The sequence below is a fragment of the Megalops cyprinoides genome, chromosome 1, assembly GCF_013368585.1.
Source record: "Megalops cyprinoides isolate fMegCyp1 chromosome 1, fMegCyp1.pri, whole genome shotgun sequence".
NCBI classification, from domain to species: domain Eukaryota; kingdom Metazoa; phylum Chordata; class Actinopteri; order Elopiformes; family Megalopidae; genus Megalops; species Megalops cyprinoides.
This window is the reverse complement of record NC_050583.1, coordinates 14,049,141-14,070,266: the sequence shown is the minus strand read 5'-3', so window position 1 is coordinate 14,070,266 and position 21,126 is coordinate 14,049,141. Positions and strand designations below refer to the sequence as shown.

Below are 21,126 nucleotides of genomic sequence, written 5' to 3'. Positions count from 1 at the left end.
TGGTATTTTGTGGCGGCAGTGTAGCATTGTGGCCTCGTAACTAAAACATTGCCAGTTCCATTTCCCACTGGTGCACTGCAGTTGTACCCTTAGGCAAGGTACTTAATCCACAATTGCTTCAGTAAACCTCCTGCTATATACAATAAATGGGTTTCATGTAAAAAAAAAAGTAAACTATATAAGTCGTTCTGGATAAGAGCGTCTGCTAAATGCCAATAATCTCATGTAATATGGTAAAACTAGCAACTTTTTTGCTCTGACTAAATTGTACTCATTGCATAGGCTAACATTAAAATTAAATCAAATGGAAAACTGCATCTGTGAATCTGAAATCTTTTAAATGCCAATAACAGAGACTCTTCATTTTTGTGGCGAAAGACCCTGATTGATAAAGTAATTTTATGACAGACAATAAGGTAGCCATTGCTCGTGTGTGTATGTGTAACACAGGCAGCTGCGTTATGATTTTACTGTGTGCACCTTGTCCACGTATATGCCTGTAGACTCCTCTTACATGCATTAAAGCTAGGGCTAAGAGGTGTGAATTAGCACACACCCAGTCTGTTTTACTAATAGCTCTCACTGCAGTGTGTACCTGAATTAGGTGTAGAGGTATTTCAATATGTCTCGTGTGTGTTTGACAATAGTTCCCAGTTGGTCTGAAAATAATTATAATAAGGTAACACTAAGCATATTTGTCAAATTAAATTTTGGTGAAGGCTGCATCTAGCAAGCTATGAAAGTTCAAGTATGCTGCTGCATATAGATTATCCCACAGACGTCATGTCCGCGCATCTTTCCATTGGGGTGCTTGTGTCACTCTAAACACGGCTGGTGAAAAAGTGTCAAATATGCCTGCAAAACTGAGCTTTGGAGTAGTTCTTATGTTTACAGCTTATGTGCGTCTTCGTCGCGTAGCATTTTCCTTTGTGGGGAAAAAAAAGCTGTATCACAAATGGGTGAATGTCCTGAACATGTTATGAAACTGCACAATGAAAGAAAAGAACAAAACACCTCCACACTTCGCATCTCTACGTTCCATGATAGAGCGAAGCCAAACATAAAATAGAACTACAACACCCATCATCCTCTAAGGCTGGGGTTCAAACTAGTAAACGTCACAACTCCGTGAAACGAGCGGGAGGCGGCGTGTGTGTCAAGAAAGGAGTGGGGATTGTTCGGAAAGAACCGCGGGCAACGCTACCTACAGCTTCTGGTAACTATCCGTCTCCCGACAACTGGTCTCGCTTGTTTGACGACTAACAAGCTAAAATTGAAAATGCGACTCTGATTAGCCGTCACGGTCAAGTCTCTTTCTCTTCTTAATATTTAGCAAACTACCTAGTATTAGGAGCGGAAGTAAACGAGAACGCCTCCACCCCAGTTTTGAGGCCACTCAGGTTATGTGCGTACATTTAAAATAATAAAAATGGCTAATAAGCTAGGTAATAGTAGCAAAAATGGTAGTTCTCCTGCAGGTAGCCTGCTGTTCAGTTTAATTAAGGTTATATTTTCAACTCAGTGTGTGCTAACTAGTTTGATACCTAGGCTAACTGGTTAACGTTAGCTTACTTACTAGCGAGCTTAGGTAGCTAGCCTTCAGTATTTAACCAAATAAGCATATTCTTTTCCCAGGATGATCTTAATGTTACTATTCAGTATGAAATAGCTAGTGAGTGTTCACCCTGTAGCGATTTCAAATTTTCACGATTAGATGAGGCAAAAAAAAACAGCTACACAGCTGCACTTTTAAAACCCTTCACTCACGTGTTGTACTCGTGTCCACGGTTCTACGCCGATTGCCTGTGATGTCCCTTTGGCTGACCTAGCTAGCCAGCTAGCGGACTTCGCAGGCACACTTTCCCCTGCGTTTCGTCTAATTTCTAATACTCCGCAAGCGTCTTACACGATTCTGCCTGTTGACTGCGATGCGTCTACGGTGCGAGCTTGAGGATATTTGGAGCAGGTGCAAAAAAGTGAGCAGGTGTACCGAGAGTCGAGCCCTGTTTTTTATTGTAGGCGTAGCTAATTTGGCCAAGCTAGTTAACTTTAGGATGGGGTAATTTTTGGAAAAATTGGATGCAGATCCACGTACTTTTAAATATTCTGGTTCTGTCGACCTGTCCATTTATCCCACTTACATAACAGCCGATTCGTATTGTATAAAAATCAGTGCAACCGCTTTAAAAAAAAGGCCCACGCAAAGTTTCTGTGTGGTGACTGCGATTTACACACAATATGTTAATGTGATGTATACTTTTCTCTGTGTAAATTAGTAGATGCGTTCCTCATTACAGTTGACGTTGCTTAATCGCTTTGTGCGTTGCATTGCTGGTGAAAAGTGCATCATCACGCAGTCCGTGTTTAGCCGGAAAGTGCACACTAACAATGCACATTTTCTGTAACAGCAAAGAGTTTTATCTGTGTTTCTGACTTAGAGCTGAAGTACAGTGTATGCATTTGTGTGTTGCAGGGACTGTATATAAATTAATATTAATGCAATATTTAATTTTTCTGTAACTTGTAGGTAACTCATGGCCTCAGACGATGTTTCGCAGCTGGCCGAATCACTGGCCAAGACTCATGTGGGGGACAGTGAGCTGAGCTACAAGGGTCGGGGACTCAAACTGGACAGCGCGCAGTCTGGTGAGAATACACCTCTCGCACACGGGAGTGTGCATAATCATACCTACATATGCACGCACTTAAACACACAAACCCACATGTGCAGGACACCCATGTCATGTACAGTTCCAGGCAGGTGTGCATGTGTTACAACATCATATAAAATCAGCACGGCGTCGTTCTGAGACGCGCCGAAGGCTGACACGCAGAGCAGAGAGGTTCCGAGGTTTGAGGTGTCCCTGCCTCTCTGTTCAGCGGAGCAGCTGGTGCGGGACATCGAGGAGTTCCGTGATCTGCAGGCCCTGCGGCTGGAGGGCAACACGGTTGGGGTGGAGGCGGCAGAGGCCATTGCCAAGGCTCTGGAGGGCAAGAGCCGGCTGCAGGTACCAGGCCCGGGCCCAGGGGGATGGTGTTAGACAGTTTAGAGCAGGGGTGTCCAAACCTCTCCTGGAGGGCCACTTGTTCTGCATGTTTTAGATCTCTCCCCGCTCCAACACAGCTGATTCAAATGATCAGTTTGTTATTAAGCAGCCTCTGGAGTTCATAACGAGTTGATCATTTAAATCAGTTGTGTTGGAGCAGGGAGAGATCTAAAACATGCAGGACAAGTGGCCCTCCAGGAGAGGTTTTGTACACCCATGGTTTAGAGGGTGTTGGCTATGGAGTACTGTGGAGCTACGTGTGTAGGAAGTTTTTACCTGTTATTAAAGGAACTCAGAATTCAGCCACTGAGGTTGTACCATCTGGCTTTTGATCTGACAGGACAGTCATTTTTTAATATGCATTGAAGTCTTAAATGTCTGATATGCTGTACTTTCACAGTGACCACATGAACTTCTCTGACCATCTTTCACTCTCTCTCTCTCTCTCTCTCTCTCTCTCTCTCTCTCAGCGCTGCTACTGGAGCGACATGTTCACAGGTCGGCTGCGTTCTGAGATCCCTCCAGCTTTGGTGAGTCACCGCTGCCCTCTACTGGAGAGTAATCATGTAACTGCATATGTGATTATGTAACTGTAGTTGTTTCTGTAATGTAATGGTTAAAGGGGAATCGCATGGCTTCATATCTGTGAACTATATTTTCTTGTAATTTGCTACTTGTAAGATATTGTTGCTGAGTGTGTGAATATGTGAAGTGATTTACCTGAAAGGTCTTTTGTATATCTGTGCTTGAAATCAACACTCCCATTTCACCTTTAAAATCAATTGACTTGGTATATAAAATTGCCCAGTTAGTTGCCCTATGCCCACTTAGTCCGCCTATTAGGAGTTTGTCTCTACAACGCTATTGCATTTTGAAAATTGCCACTAATCTGTGTTAAGTAAAATTGTTAAATTAAAATGTTTTACATTTCCGTCACCTGTGATTATCTTTAATGAGATATAAGTTTCTGGCATTGAGCAACACATGTCAGTTAGACTTGGTTTTATTCTTGTGATCACATTTTTAACCCTCTCTTCCTCCTCCTCTTTCAGATGTCCTTGGGCAGTGCTCTGATGACAGCCGGGGCTCGACTGACGGAGCTGGATCTGAGTGACAATGCCTTTGGGCCAGATGGGGTGAAGGGCATTGAGACACTGCTCAAAAGCGCCTCCTGTCACACTTTGCGAGAACTGCGGCTGAACAACTGTGGAATGGGCATTGGAGGGGGAAAGGTGAGTCTGGGGAGGACAGGCATGATGTGGGAAAGATGCTGGCGTACACTGAAATGACCCTGTGCATTGAGTGTTGTGTCTCTCACAGATGACATCTCTCCATAAACGGTTACTCTTTCCTGATAGCAGCCCGTATAGTCATGAATATATCCCTGTGCAATGGTATCGTTTTTGCTATTTTGTAGTCTGATCACTTACTCAGATGCTTTCATTTGAGCTTTCACTGTCTGTGACTGTTTGCCACCATTTATAGGAAATGTATATGAGTATATATGAGTTGTGTGTAACTTTAGTCCAAGTTCAGCTGTCAGGTGGTCACTTGCTCCTCAGGGATTTGGTATACAGGGGTTTATATCAGGTGACGTGTGTGTGTGTGCGTGCGTGCGTGCGTGCGTGCGTGCGTGCGTGCGTGCGTGCGTGCGTGCGTGCGTGCGTGCGTGTCTCTACTTGCAGATCCTTGCTGCAGCTTTGACAGAGTGCCATACGCAGTCCAGTGCGCTGGGTTCCCCCCTGAAGCTGAGGGTATTTGTTGCTGGCAGGAATCGGCTGGAGAACGAGGGAGCCACAGCACTCGCCCAGGCCTTCAAGGTGCTGGTTGCAGATGAGTGGGCAGAATAATACACACACACACACACACGCTGCAAAATTGAATGACACCACAGGCGGGCACACACTGACACCAGGGGTGGAAATAGCTCTCCCATTCCAGGCTCTACCAGATACTGATGGAAGCTGCTGGTCAGAGCAGTCTGACGTGTCTGTGGCAAGAACTGGAATGGCTCTAACTGCTTTGCGTTTGGTGTACAAATTCCATCCCCATACGCGCATGCTTTCTCATTTCCTCCGGACTGTTATTGGACCGAACCCACAGCTGTTAGGCAGGGTGTGCCATTCTGTCTGTCTGCAAACCCTGAGCATTGTCCACATTACACTACATTCATTCAGCAGATGCTGTAATCCAGAGCGACTTCCAGCACAATAGAACATAAGCGTATCCGTTCAAGTTGAATGAGCAACAGTGTCAGACCAGGCTAACAGCATTCCCAGACCAGTGAGTGTGAGCATAACACTATTCAAGCCCTGCCACAAGTTAACTTGACCGATCCGACTAGGCAACGGACGCCAAGTATACTACCATTGCCTTTAAGTTGTGCTCCACAGTCTAGCAATGCTTAGAATGTACTGTAAACTCTAGCCATGTCAGGCCTTTCTGAATGGCAGGTGTGATAATGAGTAAATGTGGGCAGATAGGGGTTGAAGGTTAGGTCTGTATTGTAAGTGAACATGCACCTATGCTTGTTTGTATAACTTGATTGCTTGGGTGCTGCTCTCTCCCACAGCTGATGGGCAGCCTGGAGGAGGTCCACATGCCCCAGAACGGGATAAACCATCCCGGAGTGACAGCGCTGGCCTCCGCCGTGCGGCACAACCCACACCTGCGTGTCATCAACCTCAACGACAACACCTTCACCAAGCGGGGCGCCATAGCTATGGCCAAGGTACTGCACCCAGCAGCACTGCATTCGCGGCGGGCACCATGTTCGCACCGTTACTCAGCCTTACCGATAGAGCCGTCAGAGCTGTGGTTTCCTTCACTAGGAGTGGAGCCAGGCTACCACTCGCACACAGACTTCCTGCAGCTATGGCAATGGTTTTGCCTATGTCACAGTAAAACGTCACTGCTGCCCACTGCACCTGAATGTAGTCTGTCTGCAGTTATCACTTGTGGATGCACTTGCCCCCTGTTCACCCCACTGCCCCTCTCTGTCCCTCCCAGGCCATGAAGGAACTTCGCAATGTCCAGGAGATCAATTTCGGGGACTGCCTGGTGCGTTCTGAGGGCGCCGTTGCCATCGCCGAGACCCTGAGGGAGGGGCTGCCCATCCTCAAGGTAACATGACTTGCAAACGGCCATCTTCAGCTGACCCTCCGAATGTTTGTTTCAGTCTGCGGGTGAGAGGCACTGGATGTCGTGTTTGATTGAGCAGTGTCTGATTGGTCTGTGCAGGAGCTGAACCTGTCCTATGGGGAGATAACGGAGGCGGCGGCTCTGGTAGTGGCACGGTCCGTGCAGGACAAACCGCATCTGGAGACGCTCAACCTCAATGGTAAAAACCCAAATGCACACACTGTCGCACTGACACAAGAGTCAGACCTGGTAATAACCTAACCATGCACAGTGGGGTCTTCTGCTCTTTACTCAAACCCCAATCTGCTTCTGAATGAGGGCATCAGGTTGCTTTAGAGTGGGTCTTAGACTGAAAATCCCTGTTGAAAGACTGCTTGTTAGCCAATAGCAAGGTTGCTAGATGTGTATTGCTGTGAGGTTATGCATGTAACCCTGTGTGTTTAGGTAACTGTCTGGGGGAGGAGGGCTGTGAAGCCCTGAAGGAAGCCATGGACAGCATGAACATGGGGGACGTGCTGGGGTCACTCAGGTAACCACCATCTCGCTCACCTGCTGGAGGAAGACTGCAGTTAATGAGCTTTTGCACCACAGGAATAAAAGAGACTGAACAGGAGAGGTCTAATATAGAGTTGTCACCCTGACTTTATGGCAGCCTGCTGTGTTGTCTGTCACGGAGTGTGGCTGCTTTTCTGACATGATAAACAGGAAAGGCTTGATTTAGACTTCCTGTTATGTGCCGTTACTTACATCTCTCTCTCTCTCTCTCTCTCTCTCTCTCTCTCTCACTCTCACTCTCTCTCTCTCTCACACTCTCTCTCTCTCTCTCTCTCTCTCTCTCTCTCTCTCTCTGCAGTGATGATGAGGGAGAGCTGGAGGATGATGAAGAGGACAGTGACAGTGAAGAGGAGGAGGAGGAGGAGGAGGAAGAAGAAGAAGAACAACAACAACAGAATGGAGTGAAGGGGACTGAACAGGACAGTGAGGGAGAGGAGAGCCCCAGAGAGAAGCCAGAGAGCACAGTATGTTGAGCCGTCTGCTGCAGAGAGAAAATGGGGAAATGTTTACATGCTCTAGTATGTCTAGTATGTTGTTCATTGACGGTGGTTTTACAGAATCGGATCCATGTGCTGTGTGAAATTTCACTATTTGATGAAATGCAGGTCTCTGGGGGTAAATGCGTTTACCCTCCGGCAGCTTGTCCTTATCTCTGTTCCTCAATCCGACTCAGGCCTCCATCGTGGAACTTTCACTCCCTCTCCCTTTCTGCAGTAGTGTGCAGCACTGTAGCCTTTAACACTAATGCCCTCTCTCCCCGCTCTGTAAGGATGAGGATAGGGTGACGACAGTGCGCTTGGTGCCTGTGCAGCAGGACTACTTCCCCCAGGACCACGACTACGTGTCCCGGTAAGAGCGGGAGAAGTGTGCGCGTGTGTGTGCGCGCGCGTGTGTGTGTGTGTGTGTGTGTGTGTGGATATTTCTCTGGGGAGCATGCTCACTTGGCCTGCTACTTACTGGAGGTCTGCCCCTCCCTGCCATGTGAGAGACTGAATGTGGCTCCTTTGGATCAAATGGCCTCTAATTTGTGAGACTGGTGGGTCACTAGTTATTTGGGGAAAACTGCCCTAGACATGCAGAAGTTTTACAGGGAGCGTGTGCTTATGTAGACCTTCAGGGGTGAGAGCCAGGAGCTGAGCTGAAGCGGAGATGCACTAATTAGCTTGCTCTGTAGTCAGTCCAAGCGAGAAGGACAGCAAGAGAGGGGGGGGGGGGGATAAAATGCTTCCAAGTGCTAAAGTTCAGTCTGTTCACTCCCTTATTTTCATTCATCTGGTGAGTCTGCATCACCGCAGTATTTAATATCTCTCGCTATATGTGCACAGGCAAGATGGAGATTAATTGATCCTTAACTTTTGAAACTGGTCAATGGAGCGTGTCACTGTTTCTTCCATCCCTGATGTACATGAAAGTCTGTATTTGAATGGTAGTGATTAGTCAGATTGTTTAATGAAGTAAAGCCATTATCCTTACTGTAGATGTTAGGACTGCAAACAACTTCCTAAGCATTTGTCTGTCAAGGAAAGTGGCATTTTGCTATGAAGTTCCTGTTTCAGATTCTTTAATCTGTTCCTGTTTCTAAGTAAGCAATGCATTTTGGTCTTCAGAAAGAATGCATTGATTTTTTCTGGTGCAGAAGGAAGTATTATCAAAACTCCCTTGGGAATGCTTATTTTGTGACAAATTTAAGTGTGACATTTCTATTTGTTCATGCAGCATAACTGCTGTAACAAGTGATGCCAAAGTTCAGGCTTACAATGATCAAAACAGTGACCTACCCTCAAAAGATGAAAGACTGGGTGAATTGCTCCAAATTAGCTTGTTAACTTGCTAATCGTATCAAGCTAAGTAGCAAGCAACATAAGCTGACATCTGCCTGATCATCTTTGTGGCATATTAACCCTTTGTCACCAATCAATTCTTTCAGAAGGTTAATGAAGTTAATGTACCTTGGCTACATTTCTTTATCCCTGCTACTGCAAACATCAGACTTGTTTTCAGCATGCCCATCTTTATTTTTGTTAAATTATTTGAATGAAACTTCCCTTTTTTAAGGTGTAATTTATAGCATTTTGCATTACTCCAAGCCATAGCTTGGAGCCCCATGTTTGAATTATATGTGCATGAAACATTTTCTTTCATCTTGCATGGTCTACAGTTCACTATATGACAGATCTACCTTGCTGTGGTTTTCATTGCATTGATTCCCTAGTGCTGGTTATGGGGGTGAAAAGTGCCCTGTCATCATGGTATGGCAGTGTGAGACTGAAAGCAAGCAGCTAGACAGGCCAGTCATGACATGAAAGCATTATGAATCCAGAGCACGAAAACAAGCATTTCTGTGAATCAGGTGTTTCATTTGGCAAACTCGCAGAATGGTGTCCTACCACAGCAGTCAGCTTTGTTGCAGTTTTTAATTTGTGTGTGTGTGTGTGTGTGTGTGTGTGTGTGTGTGTGTGTGTGTGTGTGTGTGTGTGTGTGTGTGTGTGTGTGTGTGTGTGTGTGTGTGTGTGTGTGTGTGTGTGTGTGTGTGTGTGTGGCCTGCAGGCACAGCAAGGCTGTGGATTCCTGCATCAGTCCCAGAAGCAGCCTCCAGTCCAACCTGGAGAGGCGGATCAGCCCTGAATGCTGAGCCCCCACCAGCTCCGCACCCCAGCACTCCCAGAGCAAGTGCCACACAGCAGCGCCTGGGGGGGACACGCACTTTGCTGCCAGCTTCTCAGGACAAACGTGCCCCCGCATCCGTAAACGGACTCACCAGACCCCCCCCCCCCCCCAACACACGCAGGGAGCTTCCCACATGGGAACTGTCTCTGCCACTCAGCATTACTGAAATTTTGCGAAATTGTCAAGAGGCCCCCGGCAAAAAACAGAATGGACTGAAGAGATGTTTGCTGCACGTCCACACCCAGTCCGGGTTCCTTTCTCTCCAATGACTTTTTAAATCTTTTCTATATAAAGGGAAAAAAGGGAAAAAAAAGAAAGTGCCCATTCATTTAAAGTGATTGTTAATGGTATTTCTGTGTAAAAAAATGAGTGATAAACAGGAATGAAAATGGCTGGTCTGCAGATTTGCCTGATGCTTTTGTCTGGAGGGATGTGCACTGCATGGAGTGCACTTGAGGGTCTCTGTAGCACTGAAATGCAGAGAACATAACCCAGATTCTCTAAAATATACAAACTGTACTGAATATAGGTCATTACGCAGTTTCTGTGGCGATTCAGAGATCCCTGTTGTGAAGATAAATTGGCTCATATGTAAAAAAGCAATGAAGGTGGTTCTGCTGAACACTGTAGAACTACAGCTACAGTTTTAAAACCAGACAACTCAGGACTCAAATGAAGGACATTGGGCAGAAAGGGAAGTTAATGTTCAGCATGGATTTTAGACATTTGCACTCTTAACTGGCATTGATAAAACATGTACTGTATTATCATTTGTATCATGTTTTCCCATCTTCACATTGCTAGTTCTGGACTGAAATGGATAAAGTGTCTTTTTCAAGGAACGGTTGTTTTGTCTTCCTTTGAATTCAAATCCAGGGTGGTTAGAATTTGAGAGGCCTGGGTCACTGCTATCCTGGACATACTGGATTCTTTCTGAGGGCTGTTCTGATTGATGCTGGTATAGGTGCTTATGTAAAATTTCCTCTTTATATTCTTTTTAAGGACATTCGTCTTTTCATGGGTGCTTTTAAACAGTTGATGTGTTCATGTTCTGCTAGATACTCGTACTGAAGGATTTGTTTTAATTTTTTTAGTTTAATTATCGCCAAATAAATCATGCCAGCATTTTGCCCGAAAACACGCTGGGAATAAGTGGAGGATTTCATATGCATTGGGAATAAGAATTTGGGTAACTGGCGCCCAAATAAATGCAAGGTAGTGTAGTCCTGTCTGTACAAAATGTTGAAGGATAATCGCTTTTACTTATAAATCAGAATAAACTAAAATGTCCCTTTGATTTCGGAAATACAAATCGGTTGACTGATTCCTTGCTTGTCCAATTCTTACTACAGTCCGTTCACAGTTCGCAAGACTACATTTACTGAGGGAGAGAGAGGGACAGCAAGGGAAAACGCTCAGAGACCGTGAGAGTATAACAGCTCTTAACGGTTGAGTAACGGGGGACAGTGGACGGACCGAGCGTCGAGCCGGACAGTGAGTAAATGGGAGTGTCCCGAAGGAACAAACACGCATGAATGAGAGAAGGTGCGCGGAGTCAGTTTAGGGCTGCCCGAAAGACGCGGCGACAGTGCTCACAGGGTCAATACGCGAAGACTGCAATATACACGGTTGAGGGGATGCTCTGTTCTGCAGGCTCTGTCTGAGGAAGGTAAAACAACGTGGTTACGGAATGCCAGTGCAGATTTACCTTAACACAACCAATTTAAAAAAAGTTTGAACATGACTGTGAGGGATAAGAAGGACAGATGTGTGGCGTGACAAATAACGAAAGGGGAGAGGGGTACCAGAAGGAAATTCGTTTCCCCATGCCATGGTTTATTTATAAGAGACAGTCAGCAAACGTGGGTCCGGTGCCCACTGAGAAACACAGCGCGTCTTTGTGCGCAGTCCGCGTCGCCAGCTCAGCTGCGGTTTGAACAGCTCTCCCCCGGGGGACACCGATACACCTCCAACCTCCAGCCCGGAAAATTCCTCCGTCTCTCATTTCTTTCCATCGATCCCCTCTTTCAACTTTGGGGTACACGTGTAAATGAAAACGGGAGTCTCGTCATTGTTGTGGAAATGATGTAAATTGTTTTTCACCTGATCTTTTTCCCTAGTCTGCAGATGATGAGCTGATTCCGAAATGTTTGTTTTACAAGGGAAACGGGCTTTTTAAAGTATTCTAAGCGGGTTTTCTACTCCCCGGCAAGTTTACGTGGCCTGAGAGACCCAGACAACCTTACTCACTGGATTTTTTTCGCTTGGTAGAGGTACTGGCAGTTTACGGAGAATTTAACTATGTTTGTTGTCGAAGAGTATCTGTGTTGCTTCAACGGGGATAGTGTTGTTTTGAGTAGTGCGCAATTTAACCCCGTTAATGTGTATACTTGTAACTTGTGTAGTCTACAACACAGGAATTAGATGGAATAAACAATGGAATGTAAATACTGTGGCTGAATTCAAGGCCATAGTATATTGGCTAAATATACTATGCCATTCAAAGCGCATCATTACAAAGCAAACTACATTGCTTTAACATTACAAACTTTTAATCTTCTTTTTTCCAATCCCAAGTTATTAGCTGTGTTGTTCATTTGATGTGAGCCGACAGGGAGGCTGTAGGTCAGGGCTAAAGAATTTATCAAAGCCGTGCCGTGGACAGGGAAAGTCGCCTCGTTATTAAAATAACACTTCAGTTATTCCAGCTATGTTAAGTCCTGTTGTATTTGCGATTTGTGCACGCGCACTCGCGTCTACACGCCAAGCTCGTGAGAAAGCAGACAAGCTTGCACTTTCTTTGCTTTTTACGAACATAAATTGTGTTCTGTTTATTTGTCGACTGGCAGGTAAGCACGCGAATGCATTTGCAGAGTTTAGAGTTTAGATCGTTAAGGTGAGTAAGAATCTCGGTTTTCTTGAAACTCGCGAATCAGTGTCACTTGTTATTGCATGAATATTTTTGTTCATTCTGCATCCTGAAAGCACCTTTGAGTCTGAATATGTGGATACTGTTCGCTGGCACGGTTTACTTTCCTCACACTGCGTGTTTGTATGAAGAGCACCAAAGTGTGATGCGCCTTCCAAACTGTGCGCCACATCTCACTGAACTGTAAATTAAGCACTGGAATGTAGACGGTGCCAAATAATGATGTATGCCAGACTTGGAGAAAACAAATAAGAGGCGTTTCTTGAGGGATTGCGAAAATGGGGGTAGCGACACTTACGCGCAAAAATCATGGCGAACTCAACAAATTCATCATTCCTCTTGCTAGCTGTTATCCATTGGATTATGTTGAGCTGATATAACCTAAATACCGAATATTCTCTCTGTTGAATACCTAGATGAATCCCGCGGAATGTCTCGCCCCCATGTGGCCAGTGATGGCACTGCTTCTCCTATTCGGCGTCACCCCGGCGCACCTCAGCAAATGCCCGAAGTTCTGCATATGTGACAACATCCAGCTCACCGTTGGATGCGTTGGCAAAAACCTGACTGAGGTTCCTCCCACCATCAACGAGGTGAGGGACGACGTGCAGGCAGCCAATCACAGCAAGCTGTTAAAACTCTGTCTCGCCCTTTTCAGTGTGAAATGTGTGATATATTCCTTCTCTTGCCCAGCTACTCGTTTTACTATCCATTCATCTGTCATTACATTTCCTTATTGTCATTCAGCAGACACTCTAATCCAGGTTACAATTTTGTACATGTTACCCATTTATACAGCTGGATATTTACTGAGGCAACAGTAGGTTAAGTACCTTACGCAAGGGTACAGCAGTGGTGCCCCAGCAGGGAATCAAACTGACAACCTTCTGGTTACAAGCCTGCACCTTACCACTATACTACACTGTCGCCCCTGTCTCCACTCTTTACCAGTCCCTCTGATTCCCTCTCCGTCTGGCTCTGTCTCCCGTGCCCTCAGATTACGGTGAAGCTGGACCTGAGGGGGAACGACATTCAGGACCTGCCCACGGGGGCCTTTGTGCACACCCCGTACCTCACCCACCTGTCCCTGCAGCGCTGCAACATTCGGAGGGTGCGCGAGGGGGCCTTCCGCAGCCTGGGCCGCCTGGTCTTCCTCAACCTCGCCAACAACAACATCGAGATTCTCTACCAGGTGAGGGACACAGGGCTCAGCCCGTTTTTTTTTTAAATACTGGTGTGCATGCCCATTGCATTGCAGCATGTACAACAGGAGTTTCAACAGCATAATATTTCTCTGGGTAGCAGTCCACTCTCTGAGCTGCACCTCACTCTAGTGCCCCTGTTGTACTTGTATTACCACACTGCAGACTGATGGTATGTTCCAAGTTTGCCCGTTTCCCATTCTACCAAATGGGCAAAATTGCAGTTTAAGATGTAAAAATACAGAACATATTCACAAAAGAAGTCAATCGTAAATCATCCTTCTGTAATGTCACCCTGACCTTGGCCATTGTGATTAAGATGCACGGTACATAATGTGCACAGAGCCTTCTCAGCTGGTGGCAGATGTCTACAATGGTAGTTTGACTTAAAACAGTAGCTTAACAGATAATGAGTCGGTTTGTTTGGTTAATATTTCAGTGTCTGCAGAAGTCTGCAGAAGGGAGAAAATAGTAATGAATCAGAAAACAGTAATGTACAATAATGTAATGTAATGTAAGTAGTAGGGAAGGAGGGAGCTCATATGTACGTATGTATGAGTGTGACTCAAGGAGTCTGAATGGTGATTGGGCAGAAGATATAAAAGTGGAGAAGAGTTCATGAAACCAGTTCTGCTGTGCACTGTTTGAACCCAATTCTGTCACCCACAGAACCACTCAGATGAATGAAAAAGGGGAAAAACAACAGCATGGCCCAAATCAAATCAATAAAAAGGCTAGCAAATGTACTAGTGTGCGCATTTTACTGGACCAAAAAAAGAACAAGTTGCCAACTGGCTTCTAACTAAGAAACTAGTCAGTAAAGAAGAACAAATATGACTGAATGGCCTTTTGGTTAAGTTGACATGACTTCTGGGAAAATCCCTGCCTTTTCAATATGGCAAGTCAGTGCAAAATTGGTGATCATTGAGCCAATTGGTGTGAAAAAGCCAAACCTGGTTACTCTGGTGAGTGTATGAGGGCGATGTTGCTCTGTTGGCATGAGTGATTTCCACAGTCAGCTATCTGAGAGTGAGATGCCAACTCTCATCAGGAAATCAAAATGCTTGCCATATAATCACCTATAGTCCCACCAACCAATCAGCAAGTTAATTACTTAAGTTAAATACAAGTGGGATAAATCACCACCGGTATACATTTTGGTCCTGATGTGCCCGTTACAGTAATGTACTGCATGTCTACACCTCTAACCATCCTACACCACATGTCCTTCTCCCTCTCTCTCTCTGTTGACAGGAGTCCTTTGATGGTCTAAGCTCCCTGAAGCAGCTCCTGATCGATCACAACAGGCTGGAGGAAATCCAGCCCGGAGCCTTCTCCCAGCTGGGCTTCCTGAACCTGCTGTCTCTAACCCACAACCGGCTTGTCTACATGCCCAACATGGCCTTCCAGGGGCTGCAGAACATCAAGTGGCTGCGTCTGACCCACAACTCCCTCAACAACCTGGCGACCGAGGCCTTCGCTGGGCTCTTCACCCTCACGCGCCTCAGCCTGGACCACAACGAGCTGCAGTTCTTCCCCACTCAAACCATGACCCGGTATGTATAACTTATATAGTGGCAGTGTAGCACAGTGTTAAGGAGCAGGGCTCCTAACTAAAAGGTTGCTCGTTTAATTCCCCACCGGGGCACTGCTGGTGTACCCTTGAGCAATGTACTTAACCCAGAATTGCTTCAGTTAATATCCAGCTGTATGAATCGCTCTAGGTAAGAGTGTCTGCTAAATGACAATAATATAATACTACATGCATAACTTCAGGTTCATAGCTCAGGGAAAATGTCTATTTGTTCTACACTTACAACTGTCTACCCTTTTTTATGACTTCCTAATTATTCTGTAACACCCTTTTCTTCAAATCTCTCCCTGCAGACTCCCCGAGCTTACCCGTCTTGACATGAGCTACAACCCCATGACCTACCTGGGGGAGGAGACGGTGGCCATGCCCAAACTCACCCACCTCTTCCTGGACCACATGTCCCTGCAGGACTTTTCCCACGTGGCCCTGTCCCTGGTGCCGAGCCTTACCTACCTGGACCTCAGCCACAACCAGCTGCGGGTCCTGCAGCCTCTCTCCGGCCCCCAGAAGCTGACCCGGCTCAACCTCTCAGGGAACCCCATCTACTGCAACTGCTACCTGCGGCCGCTGAGGGAGTGGGCCATCAGGGAGCGCGTGCGGCTGATCGGGGCCTGCGCCGGCCCCGCCCACTTCTCCGGCGAGAGCCTGGAGTCCATCCACCCGCCGGCGCTGCGCTGTCAGAGCCAGGAGGCCATGCTGAAGGCAGAGTTGGAGGAGCAGAGCCGGGTCACCCCGCCACCCACCCCCAAACCCGGGGACAAGGTCAAGTGCCCTGCCAACTGCGACTGTGAGGTGAGCCTTCATGCCTGTACACCGTTCATCATTTGGCATCACCGTCGCCATTTCTGTGGACAGGCATGCTGAGGATGTGTTAACAGTAAAACCTTGCACCTCAAATCTCAAGGTAGACAATTCTGCAGGTGTAAGAGATGCCGCTTATATCTACGGCATGTCAAGACCTGATCTGAGTTCCCACCCAAAAACACCTTCAGATGTGGAGTTAAAACCATTACATTACATTCATAAAGCAGACGCTCTTATCCAGGGTGACTTCCAGCACAATCGGACATAATTGTATCCATTCAAATCGAATGAGCAAAACCAAAAGTTATAACTACCCTGCAGGACCAGAGGAGTTTTTGATTCATACCGAGAGGCTGTAAGACATAAGAGAAGTGGAGAGGGAGAGAGAGGAAGGGATGAGGACATAAGACAATGCTTGTCTGACTTTTTTTTCCTTAACCTTTTCCTACTCATCTCTCCTCTCTCCTTCCCTTTATACATCACTGCCCCCTCACACTAATCCCTGCTTGTCACACTCCTTTCTGCTCACCTCACCAATTCCCCCCCCTCCCCCACCCCTCTAAGGACGAGACCCACCACTCCTCCTGTGAGAACCGGGGCCACACCAAGATCCCCCGCGGCTTTTCCCCGAAAACCCGCCTGCTGGACCTCCGTGGCAACCACTTCCACTACATCCCCGGCAACAGTTTCCCCGGCGTAGCCGAGGTGGTCTCCCTCCACCTGCAGCGCTGCAAGATCCACGAGATCGAAGGCAGTGCCTTCAGCGGCATGAAGAGCCTGGTCTACCTGTACCTGTCCGAGAACGACCTCTCCTCCCTCAGCCCCGACGCCTTCAAGGGGGTCCCCCAGCTGACCTACCTGCACCTGGAGAGGAACAAGTTCACCCAGTTCCCCAGGGGGGCCTTCAAGCTGCTGCCCAACCTGCTGGCCCTGCACCTGGAGAACAACTCCATCTCCAGGCTGGAGCAGGGCGTCCTGACGGGGGCGGAGAAGCTGAGAGGGCTGTACCTGACGGGCAATGTCATCCATACCATCAGCCCCAAGGCTTTCGACCCCGCCCCCGATCTCGACACCCTCCACCTGGGGTCCAACCAGCTGAAAGAGGTCCCGACTGATGCGCTTAGCAAGGTGTCCAACTTGGCCGAGCTCCGCCTCTCTGGAAACCCTATTCGCTGGGTGGGGGCTGAGGCTTTCTTGCCCTTCAGCGAGAGCCTGAAGCACCTGTATCTCGATGGCATGGGATTAGAGAAGGTGAGAGGATGCAGAGCCCTTCTGATGTTCTTCATATAGACATTTTCATATAGACTTCACATAGACATTCTTTTAATAATATCAGATAATATTCAATCAATAACAGACAATACTCTAATAATACTACATTGTTGTCATTTAGCAGACACTCTTATCCAGAGTGAATTACATGTGTTACAGTTTTTTTACATGTTACTCATTTATACAGCTGGATATTTACTAAGGAAATTGTGAGTTAAGGGCACCCAACAGTGCCCCAGCAAAGAAATTGAACCAGCAACCCTCGGTTACAAGCCCTGCACCTTCCCACTGTGCTATAATGCCGCCCCCACAATTCAGAACAATTTGGGAGGTTATCCCCTGCTTACACTTCCGTTCCCTCCATCCCTGCCGCTCTCTTCCCTCTCCAGATGTCGAAGGACTCGCTGGCAGGCCTGGGCTCTGGGCTGCGCAGTCTGCTCCTGGAGGGGAACCAGCTGGAGGAGGTGCCCAACCTGAGCCCCCTCACAGGGCTGGAGGTCATCAACCTGTCCGACAACCCTCTGCTGTGCGACTGTCCGCTGCTACCGCTGCGCAAGTGAGGGAGACGCGCACTCTCCTACGCACTAACACACACACACACACACACACTCACACACACACACACACACACACTCTCACACACACACACACTCTCACACACACACACACACACACACTCACACACACACACTCACACACACACACACACACACTCTCACACACACACACACACTCACACACACACACACACACACACACACACACTCTCACACACACACACACACACACACACACACACACACACACACTCTCACACACACACACACACACACACACACACACACACTCACACACTAACAAACTACACCCCGCTCACTCACACACACACACACACACTCACACACACACACACTCACACACTCACACACACACTCACACACACACTGACAAACTACAACCCGCCCACTCACACACACACAAACACACACAATCTTACATACTCACTCACAGATACACAGAAACAATCTTACACACACACTGCTTACTTATATATGTACACACCTAGCCCACTTACACCCACCCCACCCACTGTTCACACTTCTACCCTCTGGCAGGAGGTACAGAAGTGTGAAATGCAGAACATCCAGACTAAGGAACAGCCTCTATCCAACAGCCATCAGACTCCTGAATGGGTCAAATACACAAATACACACCTCCCTGGCCTAGCCCATGCATGCATTCACACATACACACCCACACCGCAACCAACTGCACACAATATGCATTTTGCACAGAACTGTTGATGGGACTATAAACCTGCACCACTGGTTATTGCACTACTACTCGTGTTGCACATTGTATACTTGGAACTGATATTGCACATTATTAATGTATATGGAACTGACATTGCATCAACATTGCACATCCTACACTGCACTGATGTCCTTTTTGCACATTTAATGTATATATCCTTTAGTTTATTTATTTTTCTTACACTCTCGGACGTTTTTATATGTTTTCTTTCTTAAATTCTTGTATTTTCTTACTTAATTGTACTTCTTACTCTTAACGACATTCATAAGTGGAAGGCAAAGGAAGAATTTCATGGTACAGGGAACTTGTTTCTTTACTGTGCATATGACAATAAACTTTGAATTTTATATAGACCGTCACTGCCATGCCCCTGGTAGACCAGTGTAAGCATCACATTGAATCACATATATAGTTACACGTGTGGATAAAGCAACAAGCCAGTGCCTAGCCCTTGCGCTTATACTCCGGCTCTAACCCACCTGTCCACTTGTTTCCCCAGGTGGCTTGACAGGGTGAACCTGAAGGTGAGGGCCACCTGCGGCCACCCGCCAGAGCTGCGAGGTCGTAAGGTCAAGGACGTCCACGTCTTCAAGAGCTGCCCAGGGGAAAAGCCACCTCCCACGCAAGCTCCCCGAGTCCCCAAGCCCCCCAAATCCACCAAGCCCAAACCTGCCCACTTAAACGCCCCCAAAGGCAGGCCGGTGAAAGCCAAGTCTAAGCCGCGCAAGGGGGCCAATCAGAGAGCTCTGGCAGCACAGAAAACCGTCAGCAAGAAAAGCAAGTCGGTGTAATTCTACAGAGCTGCTTTCAGTTAACGCAATGTTATTACAGGGACAAGAAACGTAACTGCAAGACCAACTCTTTTCCCCATCACCCTTAAGCAATACACCACAGCACAGAGCAGACACACAGAAAAAACATACATAATCTTCAAGGTTTATTTTTTTTAATGTGGGTTTGTAGAAGTAGATCTAGAACTAATATGATATATGCTATCCTCTAATATACAGGGTAATGTTGGTATATGAATGGGTGTAGTGTGTTATCTTTTTACCCTAAAAATGACTTAAGGGTTGGCTCAAAGCATTGAGTGTAACTTACTGTAACAGTGGGTATTGTGGGTAACAGTGCAGTAAGCCTGAAATTGTAAAACAATAATTTGCAGGTGTTCTTACTCAGAGCAACTTACATAGCTTTCATTTATTACATATTATCCATTTCTACACCAGGATATTTACTGAGGCAATCTGGGTTAAGTACCTTGGGTACCAAGGGTACAACAGTAGTGGCCCACTTCAGAATTGAACTAGCAAACTCCAGGTTATGAGCCCTGCCTTTTACCACTACACCACACTATAATCCTTAAAAACCATCTTTAAGTGTAACCCTTTACTACCCAGTCTAAACAGACCTACAAGTCGGGCATAACACACTCACACTGTGTACCAGTCAGTGTGTTTGTGCATCCTGCTGTGGTACATGGGATTTGGGAGTGTGTACAAGCTTCTGGTATCCTCATCTACTCACAGTGGGAAAGAACTCACAAGAAATTAGACCATTACCTTGTAACCCCAGGTACTACAGAATGCTGCAGGAGATACTTGCCAAAGGCACTGTTAGAGCTCAGAGGTCCCTCCTGTCAAAACAAGAAACCACCTCAATTCACAAGATAAGGAAATTAATATGATAACTGGGGCAGTCAAAGTGGCTCTGGATCAGCTGAAGTCAGAGAGCACTTGGAGGGAAACAACTTGAACACGACACGGACTCCACTCCTGAGAGAATCACAAACCCTGGCGATGGACTGTCCTGGATTCAGAGAGAACGTCTTGGATTTTACACACCTTTGGTATAATGTCAAACGGCGAACAATATGAATTCCAAGGCTGAGCACACTGCCTCATCCTTTTCCAAATCCTTAATGCAATTACACAGTTACCCACCAGGTGTCACGTGTGAGAAACTGGTGATTACCCCAAAACTTTGAGATTGTATTTCCAGATGCTGTACTTTCAACCAAATTACTTATGTGTGGTGTACCTTTAATTCAAACCTCCATGTTTAATTAAAACCAAGGCATAAAAGTTGATACAACATAGAAAAGTGTTGGTACTTTTTGCAATCTGTGTATACAAGAACTACTCCAGCTTCTCCAGTGGTGTTATGACAGACCTCTTAAAATAATACAAAAAAAAATCAGTAATAGTTTTTTTTTTCGACTTTAGTGTGACTGTGTTGGCAAATGCATGAAATTAATTGCAATCATCTTGTTTTAAACAAAAAATACACGTTGTAGTTACATAACACAATTCATCTACAACACAGGATAAAACATTAGATACTACTGCATAATGAGACAGTAGTACAGAACCAATTAAGAATTCACTACATAGCAATTTGTGTTGTATTGATTCTGACTCCTATTTGATTCAGATCTGATTTGGTATATAATCCTGTACCTTAAAATCAGATTACAGAAAGTAAGAAGCATGACGTTTTATGAAGGCAGAGCAGAGCAGGCAAACTCTGTGCTAAAGGTCTGTGACTGAACTCACTGCACTTTCTGGCCACTCACACAGCTGAAGGAGGGTTAGTCCCGAA

General features: G+C 46.3%; 2 protein-coding genes across 2 annotated transcripts; both read left to right on the top strand.

Annotated features, from left to right (window-relative positions):
- Positions 1-1,143: 1,143 nt before the first annotated feature.
- Positions 1,144-9,521, top strand: rangap1b (Ran GTPase activating protein 1b). The gene is made up of 13 exons (XM_036538750.1): positions 1,144-1,216; positions 2,528-2,646; positions 2,881-3,008; positions 3,518-3,577; positions 4,100-4,279; positions 4,733-4,867; positions 5,620-5,778; positions 6,057-6,170; positions 6,288-6,387; positions 6,633-6,717; positions 7,042-7,207; positions 7,513-7,592; positions 9,291-9,521. The coding sequence occupies exons 2-13, from the start codon at positions 2,535-2,537 to the stop codon at positions 9,373-9,375; spliced, it is 1,404 nt and encodes a 467-aa protein (XP_036394643.1). The 5' UTR covers positions 1,144-1,216; positions 2,528-2,534; the 3' UTR covers positions 9,376-9,521.
- Positions 9,522-11,536: 2,015 nt separating this feature from the next.
- chadlb (chondroadherin-like b) lies at positions 11,537-19,418 on the top strand. Its single transcript, XM_036545454.1, has 8 exons — positions 11,537-11,683; positions 12,756-12,932; positions 13,337-13,531; positions 14,796-15,097; positions 15,429-15,927; positions 16,504-17,190; positions 17,601-17,767; positions 19,025-19,418. The coding sequence occupies exons 2-8, from the start codon at positions 12,756-12,758 to the stop codon at positions 19,314-19,316; spliced, it is 2,319 nt and encodes a 772-aa protein (XP_036401347.1). The 5' UTR covers positions 11,537-11,683; the 3' UTR covers positions 19,317-19,418.
- The last annotated feature ends 1,708 nt before the right edge of the window (positions 19,419-21,126 follow it).

Coding starts and splice junctions, on each gene's coding strand:
- rangap1b (XM_036538750.1), top strand. CDS start 2,535: ATGGCCTCAGACGATGTTTCGCAGCTGGCCGAATCACTGGCCAAGACT. Junction 3,009..3,517: donor AGGGCAAGAGCCGGCTGCAG/GTACCAGGCCCG, acceptor TCTCTCTCTCAG/CGCTGCTACTGGAGCGACAT. Junction 6,388..6,632: donor GGAGACGCTCAACCTCAATG/GTAAAAACCCAA, acceptor CTGTGTGTTTAG/GTAACTGTCTGGGGGAGGAG.
- chadlb (XM_036545454.1), top strand. CDS start 12,756: ATGAATCCCGCGGAATGTCTCGCCCCCATGTGGCCAGTGATGGCACTG. Junction 12,933..13,336: donor TTCCTCCCACCATCAACGAG/GTGAGGGACGAC, acceptor CCGTGCCCTCAG/ATTACGGTGAAGCTGGACCT. Junction 15,098..15,428: donor CCCACTCAAACCATGACCCG/GTATGTATAACT, acceptor CTCTCCCTGCAG/ACTCCCCGAGCTTACCCGTC.